Source organism: Chinchilla lanigera, unplaced genomic scaffold (genome assembly GCF_000276665.1).
Source record: "Chinchilla lanigera isolate Chin_1 unplaced genomic scaffold, ChiLan1.0 scaffold00008, whole genome shotgun sequence".
Lineage (NCBI taxonomy): Eukaryota > Metazoa > Chordata > Mammalia > Rodentia > Chinchillidae > Chinchilla > Chinchilla lanigera.
The window spans coordinates 2,596,307-2,612,867 of record NW_004955409.1 but is presented as its reverse complement, the minus strand read 5'-3'; the positions used below and the strand labels follow the sequence as shown (position 1 = coordinate 2,612,867).

The following is a 16,561-nucleotide window of genomic DNA, read 5'->3' as shown; positions in this document are numbered from 1 at the left end:
TTGAGACAAAAATTCAGTCTGGTCTTGAACTCACTATGTAGCCCAGGGTGGCCTTGAACTTTTGGTGATCCTCCTGCCTCAGCCTCCTTAGTGCTGGGCACATAGGCCTGGCTTAGGTTGCCTTTATAAACTTGGTTTTTAAAGATGTTTTGTGTGACGAACATTAAATGGTAAGCAGTGACTGTTGGAGGGCAGAGCAGCTCTGGCACCTGGAGGAGACAGAGCCCTCCAGGCCCCATAGAAGCCACGTGGGACTCCGGGTACAGGGACGATGCAGCCACAATGACTGCTCCGTGAGCGCAAGGTGTGGCCCAGGGGAGCCGCGCTCCTTCCTGCGTGACGCCCACAGCCTGTCCCCGAAGGCCTGTCCTCCCTCCCTAGAGGCGGCGCAGGAAGCCCAGCTTGAAGCTGCTGGGGACCTGCAGCAGCTCCAGGGCGTGCGGCGAGGCGCTGAAGGGGAAGGTGACCGGGAACAGGTACTTGGTGTCTAGCAGCAGCTGCGCAGAGTCCTTCCGGCCACTCAGCAGGGTCTGGCACGACAGGGGGACAGGTGAGGACGAGGTCAGTGTTTGTCACCCTGCTACTGTGGCTCCCGCTCCAGCCAGAGAGCCTTTTGGGGTCCCGGGGACAGGGACACACTCGGGGTGCCTGGTTGCGTGGTCCTGCCAGCCGGGCCAGGATCCTGCCCAGCTCTCAGCAGCACGTCCTTGTCCTGGAACTTCCTCACCTCACACAGAGCGACTGTCATCTGCTCTGGGTCCTGGTGGCTTCCTGGGCTCAGTCCTAACGCAAACAGCACCTATCTCAAGTGCTGCTTTTACACCCAGCCTTTTCCTCTTCACTCAGAGCTGCATGCTCTCTGGCCTCAGGACTCCTTTCTGTCTTTTTTTGTCTTTTTGAGACAGGGTCTCCGTATGCAGTTCAGGCTGGCCTTGAGTGTACTTTGTAGTCCAAGTTGGCTTTGAACTTGAGATGATCCTCCTGCCTCAGCCTCCTAAGGGCTGGGATTATAGGTATGTGCCACTACGCCTGGCTAGGACCCCTTTCTGTTAAAATTATGTGGGCTCCAAAGAGCACTTGTGTATGCAGGAGGACCTATTGAGAGTTATTCTATTAGTAACTAAAACCAGAATCTATCTGAATCTCTAAGTCACTAAAATAATAAGTCCTGCACATGGTAAGCATAACATTCTCCAACAGGACGCCTAGTGAGAAGCGAAGCTGTTTCACACTTCTGTAAACTCCTTGACGTCCGACAGGACCCAAGCTCGTGTCTAATGAAGCCGGAGCTGCTTCACGTTCACCCTGCTGGGATGTAGTTTACCTTTATTTTGGTTTTATTTGACACAGATGTGTCTTTGGATAAAGCAGGGGTTTTGTAGACGCCTTGAGAGGGTCTCAAGGACCCCCAGGGATCCTTGAACAAACTCCAGGAGAAACTTGGGATTAGAGAGTGAAATGGCCCCAAATTGCTATGCTCCCGACTGGCACTGCCCGGGTAGACTGAGCTCCAGAGGGGCTGGAACCAGGGCGCCGAGGGCTCCCATCCTGGTTTGGGCCTCTCAATCTCTCCCACTGGGGCGGAAATGGATTCTGCAAATGGGCACATTTCTGCTGCCTTTGCACTGGGCGCGGTTCATTTGCATGTTTAGCGCATTTCATTTGCATGCTGGACTTCGATGGTGGGATTCATCGCAGGAATTCTGCTCAGTGTCTCACACCACTCTGAGCAAGAAAGAGGACAGGACGCAACCGCGGGGCCTCACCTGCACTTTGCGCACGAAGGATGGGGTCACCCTCTTCTCGAAGTCATCGATGGGTGTGTAGGAGTTGAGGATCTTTATGATCTGGGAACACGATGTAGTGCGGAGTTAGACCCTCTCCACTACGCTGTGAGGCTCATGGAAGTTCAGGGAGAAAACCAGGGGCGAGGGCAACAGCAGGCAGCAAAGACAAGTCACCAGGGAGACAAGGGCGTCCCGCGCCCACTTGCGCCCCTCACACACGCACAGACTGTCCTGCAGGACAGCGGCACACGTGTGCTTGTGTGTGAAGGCTTGAGCTGGTGTCTGCTAGGGGCTGATCAGGTGAAAGGCACCACGGGACACACATGTGCTCTGCAGGGAACATGCAGTCAGGTGCACCCCAGCTAGCTTGGCCCAGAAAGCCGTGGCCATTGCAGCGACCTGCCCTAGAGGACCCGGGGGAACACCAGGCGGCCCAGTCACCTGCACAGTGGACAGCGAGGTGCAGCGCTTGGCGATCTCCTCGGCATCGCTGTCCGTGATCTTCTTGACCTGGAGCAGCCAGGCCACCTGAGAAAGTGGCTCCAAGGTGTCCTTGGCCGCGCTGGCCTGCAGGTTCTTGTCCTTTAGCCACTCCTCCAGGTAGCTGATGTTGCACCTGCGTGGGGTGCAGTGGACACTCAGGGCAGGGCTGGGCCCCCGTGTCCTGCAGGATGGCAGGGTCACAGGGCTTAGGAGCAAGCCCAGAGACCTCCATGGGCAGCCTGGGGTGATCGGGTCTGCGCTCAGCATCCACGGCCTGAGCTCTGCCATGTCAGGCGGGCAGTCACCATTGCTGCAGACTAGGGCGCTTGGGGGAATCTGAGCAGAGCATATGGTTGCAGAAACTTTCAAAGTGGAGTTTTGAAATCTGTTATAAAATGAAACACTGACATTTGAAGAGAAGATTTACTTATAGGATTATAAAAATTATTTTCCTGAATTGGCAGAAAAATCACAACTGGAAGGAGACTTTCTTTCACTTGCCTGGGATTCTCATTCCTATTTCTGTCACTAATTTTTTTTTTTTCAGCACCAGCACTAAGATTTATACATTCACTTTGTCACTAATTATCATAGGTTATAAGTTACAAGACACAGGTTTCAGTCCCACCCATCTTCCAGAACTGTCAGCTGAAACCGGATCTTTCTTCTGTATAAGTTCATTGTCTCAGGTAGCTTGTCACAGTAACAGAAAGCTGAGTAACATACCCAGTGATTCACCCCTGGATATACATTCAGGAGAACTGAAAACATATCCATACAAAAATTTATATACAAACGGTGGCAGCATTACTCCACATGACCCCCAGTGTGAAAACAACCAAATATCCATCAGCTAATGAACGGGCCAACAAATTATGGTCAATCTGCATAATGGGATATTTTCAGCCAAAAAAAATTTAGGTACTGGTATCTGTATATTTACAAATCTCTAAGTGACAGAAGCTTCTGTTAAGTAGAACATATTTTATGATCCACTGATGTACAAATATCCAGAACAGGCCAGTCCCTGGAGGACCACAAGATATTAGTGGTTGCCTAAGCTATTAGGTGGGGTGTTCGAGGCAGAGGAAGAGAATGAGAGAGGCTCCCAGTGCGGATGAGGTTTTTTCTCCGAGTGATGAAGATGCTCTAAAGCTACATCACAGAGCGGCTGCACCGCTCTGTGAATGGACCCAAGCCACAGAACTATGCACCCTTTGACTGGCGTACACTATGGGGGAGCTGTTAGGTGTCTGGGTGTTGGACAGCAATGAGGTGTCCTCTTAGGCGGATCAAGTGCTCGGTGATGGATCCCTGAGGTCAAGGGAGCTCTGATCTTGCAGGTGAGCCTCTCTCTGGCTGGAAGTGGGGTGCAAGGCCGAGCTGATGCTTCGGAGGGAGACATCTCCTGTGCAGCTCCTTCCTTTGCATGATCACTTTTGTCCCAAAGAACTCATTTGCATCCTCCTTGCTTGTTTTTACTGCAACAGGCCCTTGCAGGCCCCTGCCCCACCCCTTCTAATCCACCTCCCACAATCCTAGCTAAGCCTGCACTTTAAGAGTGCTAATCCCCCGGCCCGGATGTGGGTCAGAGAGCTCAGGTACTGGCGCAGACGGGTAAGCGCTGTCCGCCTTCTGTCCTCCCCAGGAGCGCAGGGCAGCTGTCTGAAAGGTAAGCAGCACGGGGTGTTAGGGAAGACTTCCACGTTGACAGTGATGTCACCAGTCCCCTCTCTCTTCTTCATTGGCCTGAGCTCCTGCAGCCCAAAACTCAGCAGCGGGCTTCGACGTCAGCGAGGAGCCCTGGGAGGAGGCCCCTGGTTCCAGCCGGAGATTTGGAAAGGGACTTCTGGTGCTCAGAGAGAGGGCAGAGATACCCTGTTTCATTTCTCCCTTTTGTTCTGTATTCTCTCATGCTCAAGTCCCAAGCAACTGCATGGTGGCGGCAATGGGGGAAGCAGGAGGCTGGAGCATGGAGAGGAGGGGCCTTGCCCTCAAGTGGAGGAGCTGGGGTTCCAGAGGACGGGTGCTCGCCCACCTGCGCCGGCACATGTGGTCCCTGCACAAAGCACACGGGAGAGGGAATCCCCAGGGAACAAGAAAGCTCGAGGATGTGGTCGAGCGGGAAAGGTGTGGAAAGATTTACTCACCCAGTGCTTAACTGTGCCTGTGCACGGATCTGACCAAAGCAGCATATGGAGGCCTTGCGAACTGAGTCGTGGAGCTAAGCCTGTGCCCACTGGTCCCCGGGTGTCACACAGGAGGCAGCACTGCGAAGGCCTTGAAATGGGCCCAGCGCGGGACACACAAGGTGAGAGGACGGGGAGTCGAACCCCCTGGACTGGGTGGGCTGCTGACCCAGTAAGAACATCCCCACTCCCCACAGAACTTAAAGACCGGGCGTCTCATGATATAATGTAGGAAATGGCCGGGATACAACTCAAAATTGTCCTTGGCATATGAGGAGCAGGTGAACTCCCGACTTGGATTACGACAACCAGTGGATGTCTGTGCGGAGGAGACACAGGTGCTGGGAGTCTCTGACAAAGCCCTGGGAGAAGCCATTATGGAATTGTTACAGAAGCAAAGACAAACTAGCCTGAACCCAGTGGAAAGACAGAACGTCTCAGAAAGGAAACAGATGATAAACAGAGATCAGGTGGGAACTCTGGAGCTGAAAACCACAAGAAAAATAGAGGAACTAGCAGCATGGGCTCCAGGCTAGAGGAGAAGACAGGGGGCCAGGACTTGAGGGGGCTGATGGAAGGTACCAGGCTGAAGAGCAGAGAAGAAAATGGAAAAAAAATTAACAGAACTTTAGGGATCTGGGGGACAAAGATGGAAGGCCTCATGTTGTGTCATTGAAGTTCCAGGGGAGATGAGAAAGAGTATGAGGTAGACAAAATATTTGAAGAAATAATGACTGGAAATGTCCCAAATTTGGTAAAAGGCACAGATGTGCAATCTAGAACCTCAGGATTTCTTGGGGTTTCCTTCAAACAGGCTAAACCCAAAGATGTCCACATGTAGACACAACAGCATCAAACTAGGGAGTGCAGCCAGAAACAAGATGGTTACCATCAGACAAACTGCATCGCTTGTGAGAAATACCACCTCAGGTACCTGTGGATTTCTCACCACAGAAGGAAATAAACATGGGAAACAATAGTTGTAAAGTGATGAAAAAGAATTGTTAACCCAAAAATGTACATCCTGCAACAAGAACTTTTAGTGTGCAGGCAAAAGGAAAACATTTTAGGTCAAAGAAAACTTGCTCTAAGACTTGCACTGAAAGAATTTCTTTAGGCAGAAGGAAAATTATATCAGAATGAGACTTGGAATAAAGGAGATTTGGAATATGGGGAATGAAGAAAGAGCAGCAGGAATGGTAAATACACAGGTGAGTATAAAATACTCTTTGGCGGAGTCCTGTGAAACACGTGCGATGATTAAAACCAAGTACAGCATGGGTAGAGTTTCCCACATCCAGATGGCCTCGTTGCCTGACGGGCCGTGTCTGGATGGGCCCACTGTATATTGAGCACGCCTTACGGTGACAGTGCATGGAGACCTGTCACCTCCCTGACACCTTGGCTCAGCAGTGGGTGTGGCTTGTGTCCCTCAGTTAAGGGGCTGACCTGTAGCTTTGGCTCACTCCTGCCACCTAGCGGGAAGGAGGACTTCAGGGAGGCTTCAGAAAGTGGCTCAAACAGCGGAGTGTGTCTGAAGTGAGGTGGGTGAATGGCAAGGTGTCTTTTACTGTAATAAAAATTTAAAATGTAATAATTCACTGTAAATTTGACCAAACCTCCTACTTTAATCCCTAGAACAACCACTAAAGAAAATGCAAAGAATTATGGTAAAATGCAATAGATAAATTAGAAAGGAATACTAAAAAATGTTCAAACAACACTAAGGAAGGTGAAAAAAAACCCAGAGGAACAAAAACCAGAAGGGACAAATAAAAAATAATACAATGGTAGGCCTAAATCTAAATATACTAACAACTACATGAAGTTAAAATGGTCCAAATACATCAATAAAAAAGATTGTCAGACTAAATTTCAAAAATGAAAAAACCTACAATACCCTATTTCATGTGCCTAAAAGAAACTTACTTCAAATATGATAAGCTAAAGTAAAAGGCTGGAAAAGCTGCAGTATGAAACCACAAATCAAAAGAATCTGGAGTGGCCAGATTCCGACCAAGAAGACTCCAGGAAAGAGAAAATTCCCAGGGAAGGAAAAAGAGGGACTCACGCAGGAATAAGAGGGTCAGTTCACCAAGAGGACATCACGACGTTCTACATGAAAATACCTGACAGCAGAGCTTCCAATACAGCAACAGGCTGAAAGGAGAGATCAATCCAGAAGCATAGCTGGAGATGCTGACACTGCTGTCAGCAAGCAGCAGAGCTGGTGGAGAATCAGTGGAAGTACAGAGTCGAGCATATCCATCAGCCCACTGGGTCTACTGGATGCTTATAAAGCATTCAACCCAACAAGACAACATCCATTTTTCCAGTTGAATACGGAACACTTACAAAAATATAACATATTTTGGGCTGAAACAGCAAATTATAATAAATTTAAAAATTAAAACCACATACATTATGTGTTTTGGGTTTTCTTAAATGTAAAAATATTTCAAAATCCTACAAGGACAGTTCTGGCCAAAGGGGGAAGGCCGGTCACTCTCCTACCATAACCCCTCCCCCAAGTCGTGGGAACCAACACCCCACTTTCTAAAAGTTCGGCTGGCAAAGTATGTTCTGTGACCCACACAGAATCAGACAAAATGGCCAGTAACAGAGATAGCAAGAAAATCTCCAAGCACACGGAATTTAACGACATGCTTCTCAGTAGTCCATGGCACAAACAAGAGGCCTCAGAGGAAATAGGAAAAGATTTTTAAGTGAATAAAATTGACAGCACAACATACAATATTTGTGAGATGAACCCAACTTGGTGCTTAGAGGAAATTTATAGCACTAAATACTTGTGTTGAAAAGAAAAAAACATTCTCAGAGCCAACCACCTAAGCTTCTACTTTAACACCCTATAAGAAGGAGGGCAAGATAAATCCAAAGTAAGCAGAATGCATGAAATTATAGGGACAATAGAGAAATCAAGTAAGTTAAAAATAAAAAATTATGAGAAACCAGTAAAACCCAAAACTGGTTTTTTGGCAAGATCAGTGATATTGGTAAACCTCCAGCAAGACTCACAAGGGAAACAGAGAAGAAGCCTCCCTACATCAGGTATGGAAAAGGCCCATCACCACAAACCTGCAGAAATCAAAGGGTAACAGGACTTAGTGTTACAGTAAGAACAGCTCTGTGTATATCAGCGCAACAAATTAGGGGAAATGGACCAATTCCTCAAAAGCCATAAACACCAAACTCACTCCAGGCAAAATCTATAATCTGAAGAGTTCTACAGCTACAAACAAAGGGGGACTCATACAATACAGCCTCATGAAGTGAGGACAGGTCGGTGGTGGCTCCCCAGGGTCTGAGCAGGCAAGCGTCAGCAGGCTTCCACCTTTCTGTCCTCCCTGGTGTGAGGGCTGGAGGAGGCCGCGCACGCCCTGCCTGACGTCTCCCCTCACTTCCGCCTGAGCTCACTCCGCGAGCTCCTGGGGTGCTGCCTCCTCCCTGGCCTTAAGACTCAAACCCACACCTTTGCCGCTCTCCCCAGATCCCGCAGGCTGTGAAGCCATGCGCTCCCTTGGGCCACCCAGACTCCCTCACAGAACTGTCTCCAGGTGCCTCACTGTCTTCCTTGGCTTCAGACTCTGTCTTTGTCACCTGCCTGCCCTTACCTCCCAGGTCCTTGTGCCACACACAGGCACTGATTCCCGCACGCATTGTGTGGCTCTTCAGGATTCACCGCAGGGTTCTGTTCCCTAATCCCTCTGTCAGGGTTAACTCAAACACCGGCTCAGGGGCCCGTCTCCGTCACGACAGACAGGGCTCAGCGCCTCAGAACTAGATTTTATCTGGGCATGATGGCGCTCGCCTGTAGTCCCAGCCCTCTGGGAGGCCGAGGTAGGAGGATCAAGACTTTAAGCCCAGCCTGGGCAACCTAGGAACTTAGTGAGACCCCATCTCAAAATAAAGAAGAGCAGAAGAGGTAGCTCCGTGGGAAGGCCTGGGTCCCATCCCCAGGGCTCTAAAAACAAAAATGCCGTGCGGCTTTTGGAGATGTCTCTGGGCAAAAGGTATTCCAAAGGCCTTCGCCTGGCGTTTCAGACCCTCTCATCCCTACCTGAACTTCTCTCTCTGGGTTCTGCTCCTGGAAAGGAGCTCTGCCTAATCAGATGGAGCCCCGCAGGCGCCCTCTCAGCGACATCTGCGCCTCTGCTGCTGACCCTGCCTGGAAGGCTCTCTGGCGTCCCCGTGGTCACCATCCACGAGGGCCGCTCTTGCTAAGGCACCTCCTTGTGACCCAGCCTTAGCTCCCTCATCCCCACTCAGCCGTATGAGCTTCCTGGGGGCCAGCGCAGGGTCCCTGGGCTTTCCTGCTGCTTCCGGTGTCCCCCCACCCCAGCAGCGCTCCCCACAGAGAAAGTTAAGGGGGACAGAATGAACCAGGAGGGGCCTCACAGAGCACACACAGCCGCCTCCCCAGGCCCCGAGTGTGACCTTGCACATCCAGCTGTGTGCCCCGTGTGGTCCTGGCACTTGCCCCCCTGTGGGGCGGGCCCTGGGGCTCACCCTGTGACCCCTGCCCAGGCCCCCCTCACCTGATCTGCATCCCCTTCCTGCAGGAGCACATGTCCTTGCGCAGGAAGAGGCTGTTCAGGGTCACGGCCCCGATGAGGTGGAAGAGCTGCTTCACTGCCTGCCGCACCAGCTCGGCGTCCAGCCCGCTCTGGCACATGGTGCTGTAGAAGTAGCTCAGCTGCTGCAGGACCGAGGCCACGGTGTAGGCGTCTGTGTCGTCGATGCTGGATGAGCGCTTCCGGAAGCCGGTGGGCTTGAGGCTCGAGAGGCCCTGCAGACTCTCGTGCTCCAGCATGCCCGGCACTGTGGGGACAGGGGCGGGACGGGGGAGAGTCCGCTGCAGGACGCTGTCCCCCAAGGACAGGTGTGTGTCGGGGTAGAGAGGGCGTTTGTGCTTTTAGAAAGTCTCCACGTTGCTGTAAGTACTTCTGGTCACCAGCTGTCTTCTTACCTATTATGGGCTGGATGTTATTCTGCATGACGATAATGAACTGGTGATAGATTCGTATGGCCACGTCGCTAAGAACCTGTCTGTACTCTGACAGGTCAAAGTTGTGCAAGCAGTTCTCGTTCTGACGTGGGCTGTTATGCTTCATGAATTCCTGAAAGCAGTGGAGACCGCATGAATATTAGCATACTGCGGACGTGTGGGACGTAAGAATGCTACCTGCACTGATGCTACAGTCAGCATCTAGTGTAACTCTCGCACCTCAAAACTCAGTGCCTGACTTGTTTCAAGTGAGCACTTGAAGTTTAGGGTAAGATTTATTTCTATAAGAAAAAATACCAGTTTCTTGCATGACCTCAGACCCTCGCACCTGTCCCTTTCCCTGGAGCCTAGGGCTAAGTGGACAACACACACAGAAGGGCACAGAAAAGGCTGAAAAACTCCCCAGAAACCAACTACTGCAAGGGGCCGGTTGATGCAATCACCTTGAACAGCAAGGTCCGGACCAACCTGAGGTAGTGTGTGTGACGGACCAAGACTTGTGTCCTCCCCCTAAATTCCTACATCAGAGTCCTGGTCCCCCTCAATACAGCGCGGCTGCCCCTGTAGAAGGATCTGCTAGGAAGGAATTAGGGTGAAATGACATCACGTAGCAGGGCCCTGTCCTGACAGGATTAGTGCCCTCATAAAAAGAGATCCCAGAGATGTCCAGCACGTTGGTCCCTTGCTGTAATCCAGCACTCCAGTAGGCTGAGGCAGGAGGACTGCAGTTCAAGGCCAGCGTAGGCAACTTAGTGACTTAGCACAAAGGCCCTGGGTTCAGTCATCAGTAACGCAGAGCACTTTCTCCCTCTCCTTCCTGGGTCCCTCTCTGCCCTGTGTGTGCCCAGAAAAGCCACAGGGAGAAGGTGGCCATTCAAAGCCAAGAGAAGTCCCACCAGGAACTAACCCCACTGGCATCCAGATCTCAGAATTCCAGGCTCTGGAGCTGGGAGAAAATAAATGGCTATTGGTGAGGCCACTCATCTGGGATAAAGTCGATAGCAGTCCCTAAAAGACAAAGGCGATGTGTGTAACATTCAAAGAGATTAAAAAAAAAACAACCCACTAAGAATAGGACATTATTGCTGGGTGTGGTGGCATGTGCCCTGTAACCCCAGCACTCAGGAGGCTGAGGCAGGAAGATCGCCATGTGTTTGAGACCAGCCCGCACTACATAGTGAGTTTAAGGCCAGCCTGAACTGCATAGGGGAACCCTGTCTCAAAAAGACAAGAACAGGACATTATGGATGGGATGTGGCTCAGAGCTAGAGTGCTTGCCCAGTGTGCACAAGCCTTGGATTTAATCCTGAGTACTGAAGAAAAAAAAAAAAAACTATAATAGGCAGAGGTTGAACAGGACAGCAGAGAGCTTAGAAAGAAAAATAGTCAATGGCTGATTACTCAGCTGTGGAAAGGGCATCCTCCCCCGGCGGCTGCAGGCCACACGGGAAGGACCACGGAATGATGCGGTTGAGAAAGTTGCTTGCTGCCCCTGACCGGGCCGATCTGTGATGCTTTCCTACCCTCCTCTTTCCCACTGCTGTCCTTGTGGTTCGAGGTTGGATATCCTTGGCTCATTTCTCCTCTCGTTTTACCCAAGTTCTGGGAGGATCAGCTCTGTGCTTCACTTTCCCCCACTGGGAGGACTGGTTACCCACACAGAAGAAGAGAAGAGATCCTGATCTCACACATCCATGTGAGGTCCACACATGACCTCATTGGTTCTGATGGATAAAAACACAATTGTGAACTTGAAGTCTGAACTACAGAAGTTTAGAAGGGAACATGTTCGTTCTCTGAGGGGAGACTTTCTCCAAGACGCATCGTGAAAGAATAGGATTGGTGGATTTAAGTCTATCAAAATTCAGAAACTGTTTATGACAAAGGACTCCATAAAGAAAATTAGAAGAGAAACCATGGGTCTGTCCATTCCATGTAAAGATCTCCTACAAAACAACAAGAAAAAACTCAGCCCTAAGAAAAATAGAGAGAGTGCAGCCAGCAAATTAAAGGGAAACCCAAATGAGCAGCAAGCACCTGGCTTCACTAAAAATCAAGTAAGTGCAAAATGAGTGAAAAGATGTCCCTTTATACTCATTACACTGATAAAGAATAAAATGCCTATCAGTACCAAGCGCTGGTCAAAGTCTGAGACCCCGGAAATTTCACACAGTGCTGGTGGGAATAAAAGTGACACAACCGCGTAAGACAGCCAGGAAGACCCTGAAAGACACTGTCATTTGGGTTCTATGAGTTCTGGAAGATGAAGAGCCCTTCACAGCGTCGGCTCCTGGAGGTGGAGCTGGATGCAGAGAAACCTGCTGACAGGTTACAGAACGGTCGGAATTCCCCAAAGAATTTGCAAGTGGTGAACCTGCTTCGCCAGAGGCTGCATTTGGCGGTGCTGTGAACTGCAGGCTGTCCCACCCAGGAGGGCCGCCAAAGTCATCAATTTCTTCCTACTGCTTTCAGAGTGGAGGAACCTGGCCTGGCCCTCCACGGAGGCCCAAGCTCCGAGTCTCTGTCCGTGGAGGATGCCCAGAGGCTATGGGTGACCTGTGCTGGGTGCCCGGGGGCAAAGAAGCTGCACTTGGAACAGAGGCTGGCCCCGAGCTGGGTGTCCCAGCCTGACCCCGTGTCCTGTCCCTACCTCTTCTCCGCTGTACTGCTTCAGGCAGTTGAGGAAATGACAGGTGTTGGAGAGCCAAAAGGACAGCATCTCAAAGTCTTCCAAATGTTCCTTAAAACGCAAGAAAAGGTGATGGCTCTTGGTCACTGATGCGAGAAGCGACACAGCGCCCCGTCGGGTGGCTGGCGGGGCTTGACCCGAGGCAGTTTCTCTCCCTTGCTCCAAGCCTCCATCAGCGTTGCTGTGAGGAGTGCTGCAGGGACACGGAGGGCATGGGCCTCCTCCACCGGCTCCCGCATTGTGGGGAGGGCAGGTGTCCCAGCTGGGGGACGTGGGGAACAGTGGCTGTGGGCCTCGGTGACCTGCGCTCCGGGTGGAGAGGGCTGGGGGACAGATCACGTGTGAAGACCTTGTGAGGGACAGAGAGAGGCGGGTGCTGCGGTAGGAGGGTGAGCAAGCAGGCAGGGTGCAGCGATCCAGACGCAAGAGGGAAACAGGCTGGAGGACAAGAGGGGTCCTCCGAGGGCCAGTGCCAAGGGTCCCATCAGTCTCAGGAGAACAGGACCCAAAGCGATGCTGTTGGACCAGCAAGAGCAGCTCCTGGCGATCTCTCCAAGGGCGGAACGGTGGGAAGGCAGACGGCCCTGGGCTCCCGGCCCCAGGTAAGCTCGGGTGCAGCGGGAGGGGACAGCAGGGATGTAGCCCGTGTGCCAGGCACCTGCTGGTGCACAGAAGCTTCACAACACTCCGGAGCGGGCAGGAGATGGGCAGACCCTGTGCCTGCGGCCGGGCACGGCGCAAGGCTGCTGTCTTCGGCACACCAGGTTCATGAAAATACACACAGGGAAGAGGCAGCTGATGGCAGCTGCACCCATAAACGCTCCTCGCCACCCATGCCAGCCCGTGGATGGCACACTTCCCTCGGGGCCATCGGAGGGGACGGAGGTGGGAGTGGTGGGCGGCCTGCGGTCTTAGGCCAATCCTCATCCTCATCCATGCGGCCTCAGACCAGCCCCGGAAGGCTGTGGCTCACAAGGGCTGGAGGCCTCATGCTCAGGGGTGTCCCCGCTGCTGCCCCAGGCCCCGAGTGAGGCCCTGCCTACCTTCACCACCTGCTTGATGCCACTGATGGCGCTGTCCAGGAGCGAGTGCACCATGGCTGCGTCGTCCTGGGCGTCGGCGTAGCGCACGCACATGAGCAGGATGTGCGCCGGCAGCCCGGGCATCATGTTCACAACCACGCCGCGGGGCTTCAGGTCTGCAGGAGAGACGGGCGTGAGGGCCGCTGCAGGGCGCCGTCCCTGGACCTGCCACAGGCCGGGCTTCTGGCGTGTGCAGGGCCGTCTTCCCTTTGAGGAGTTCGGTCCAGGTCCTTGCATGGCGGAGATACTCGGGGGTTCCCTGCTCACCCGCAAAGCACTTTCTCTGATCTGAGAAAGAGTTCTCTCTCTGGCAAGGATGGGACAGGGCGGCCTCCCCACCCCATGACACTGCCCTGGACAGGTGGGCAGGCGCGGCAGATGGGTCTCGTAAGAAGGGCGTGGAGAGGCCAGCGAGCCTCCACGCTGCACGAAGACAGGGACAAGAGACGGGGGCTCTGCTGCTGGCATCCTGTGAATGGGGAGAGAATTCGGGGACCCAGGGCGGAGGGGTCAGCCCCAGGGGACATGGGCAGGTCACACCCAGCTCTCCACCTAAAGCTCTCAGTGGAGTAAGGTCGGCTCCAGACCCTTGCCCTGCACATGCTGTGGGATGCGCCCATGAAGGGTGCAGTGGGGACCTTACCACAACCTGAAGTGGACACCCCCAAGTGTCAGGGGCCACAGAGGCCTGCCACACCCCTCACTGCTCTGTGTGGGCCCCGAGGATGAGGAGCCGTGTTTTCTACCTTGACCCTAGAGGCAGGCTCCCGAAAGAGCAGGGTGGGGTTTTGGTTGATGACAATTTTGGACACCCCTCCCCGGGGACGTTCGGCAGCGGCTGGAGGAGACATGACGGAGGGCTGTTAGTGGCTTGGAGTGGGCAGAAGCTGAGCATCTGCTCTGTGCCCCAGGGCACAGGCCCTCGGTTCCCCTTAAGGTCAAAGGGGCATCGGGCCCTAGTGCTGGGGCGAGACCCCCTGCCCCTCGGGGCACCTGGGCGCTGATTCCAGTTCAGTCCCCAGAGAGAGAGAGAGAGAGAAGACATCCGGCCAGGGCCCCTACCGAGAATGAGGTTCTGGATGAGCTTGGCCTCGTCTTCCTGCCGGTACTGCAGCATGCCCAGGTATTCCTGAGGTCCCGAGGACAGGTACGCATCCTGGGCTGCAGACAGAGGCCAGAGTCAGCTACACCCTGATACCAGAGCCCCGGCTTCCTGAGCGCTCCACTTTGTCTCCTGCTGATGTGTGCAAATTCTGTTCTGTCCTAGAGACGCTTGGGGACAGCCACTGCCACCACGGCTGAGCTAAGTGGAAGGGTCCCCAGTGCCCAGCAGGTCTCTAGCCCAGCAGGGTGGGACGGGAGAGACGCCGCCCTTCCCCAAGATGCAGGACGCAGGGCGAACAGAGAAACAGACCCCTGACCACGATGGCCAGACTCATCTCCTATGGCTGCATGAGGGGACATCACCAACATAGCGGCTTGAAACACCACAACTTTTTCTTGCTTGTGGGACTGAACTCGGCCTCCCAAATGCTAAGCCTGTGCTCTGCTAGAGGAACCAACACCGCTCTCAGTCTTACAGCGCTGGAGTTTGGAGGTCAGAAAGGGGCTGGAGGCCAGAAGTTGGAAACAGCCGCCCAGCTCAGCGGGTACGGGGTATTGCTAAGTGTTATGCCATCGTGGATAACAGATCCAGGCAGGCAAGCTGGGAGCTCTGATTCAGACAAACTGAGCTGGAGGTGATGCTGGAAACACGAAGTAGCGTAAAGACAAAGAGGGCCTGCGATCTGGAAGACATCGAGGGCAGGGCTGGACTTTCAGTCTGTACGCCAAGAGGGCAGTCATTCATTGCAACAGTGGGGTCCAAGGGGAAGGACTGGCCTGGCCCTGCTCCCCTGGGGCAGAGCACACACATCATTCTTTAGTGAAGGGGAAACAGCCTAGTTTGGTTTGGACATTTCAGACTTGAGGTAAGAGGTGAAGGCGTAAGAATAAAGGAGCTCTTCAAAGCAGTAAACACAGAAAGGACCAGACAGTCGCAGACAGCCTGAGCAAGGACGGCTGGGAGGGAGAGGAAAAGGGGACACGGAACAGAGGAAAGAAGGCACGAAGAGCAGAAGCCACAAAGCTCAGGGACTCGGGCGCAGAGCGGGGCAGGCTCTCCCAGGCCCCGGGGACTCGTATGGGTCACCCGGTGCTCAGACCTCTGCCTTCTCCCAAGCGGGAGTGAGATGCTACTGAGCGCCCAGGTACACGGTGGTGGAGAAGGAGCATTTCAAAGCAATTAATTTTGAAAAGTTTTCACAGTTGCACTTTTGAGAAAGGGATGCTAACCCATGGGACATAATGAAAGCAGTCGTCCGAGGGAAGTGGACAGCTGTGAATGCCTACACTGGAAAAACACAATGAGCCCAAGTAAGGAACCTAATGATGTGTCTCAAGGGCCTGGAAACACAAAAACAAGGACAATCCAAATCCAGAGCTGGTACAGGGAAGGAAGTTATAAAGATTGGGGTAGAAATCAAAGACATTGAGACTTAAAAAAACACAAAGAATCGAAGAATTAAAGAGCTGCTTCTTGAAAAGAATAAACAAAATAGGCAAACTTAGCCAGTCTTACCAAAAAGGTTAAGAAAAGACCCAATCAATGAAGTTAGAAATTAAAAATCCAAAATCACAGTGGACACCACTGAAATTGAGATTATTAGTAACTACTTTGACAACTTATATGCCAATAAATTGGAGAATCCAGAAGAAATGGATAGATTCCTAAATACATGTGAGTTAACAAAACCAAAGCAAGAAAATATAAAAATCTTGAATAATTCAATAATAAAATTAATTGAAGCAGTAATAAGAAACCTACCCACTAAGAAAAGCCCAGGGTATTGCCTCAAACCCTTCAAACAAAATGGAAAGGGAAACAGTACTCCCAAAATCATTCCTGGAGCAAGCATTATCTTGATTCTAAAACCAGACAAAGAACCAATGAAAAAAACAGAACTACAGGCCAATCTCTTGAACAGATGAAAAATCCTCAATAAGATACTGAAAACAGACTGCAATAAGTCATCAAAAAGATCATACATCAGACCAAGTAGGCTTCATCCCAGGGATGCAAGGATGGTTTGACACATGCAAATCAAGAAATGCAATTCATCATATAAACAGAATCAAGTACAAAAATCACATTGTCATCTCAGTTGGTGCAGAAAAAGCCTTTGACAAAATCCAATATCCATTCATGATAAAAAAAAAAAAAACAACCCTGAAGATAGGCAGAGAGTTCATAAACAAAAACC

At 52.0% G+C, this 16,561-nt stretch overlaps 1 protein-coding gene across 1 annotated transcript in view; it reads right to left on the bottom strand.

Annotated features, from left to right (window-relative positions):
* The window catches only part of Myo5c (myosin VC), a gene marked incomplete at its 5' end in the record, with an annotated part of 69,348 nt that continues 52,787 nt past the window's right edge, over positions 1–16,561 (bottom strand). Inside the window, 8 exons of the mRNA XM_013510284.1 lie at positions 1–530; positions 1,767–1,847; positions 2,229–2,403; positions 9,019–9,301; positions 9,450–9,600; positions 12,139–12,228; positions 13,221–13,375; positions 14,322–14,420. Of these exons, the coding sequence (XP_013365738.1) occupies positions 378–530; positions 1,767–1,847; positions 2,229–2,403; positions 9,019–9,301; positions 9,450–9,600; positions 12,139–12,228; positions 13,221–13,375; positions 14,322–14,420 (1,187 nt within the window). The remainder of the gene's footprint in view (positions 531–1,766; positions 1,848–2,228; positions 2,404–9,018; positions 9,302–9,449; positions 9,601–12,138; positions 12,229–13,220; positions 13,376–14,321; positions 14,421–16,561) is intronic.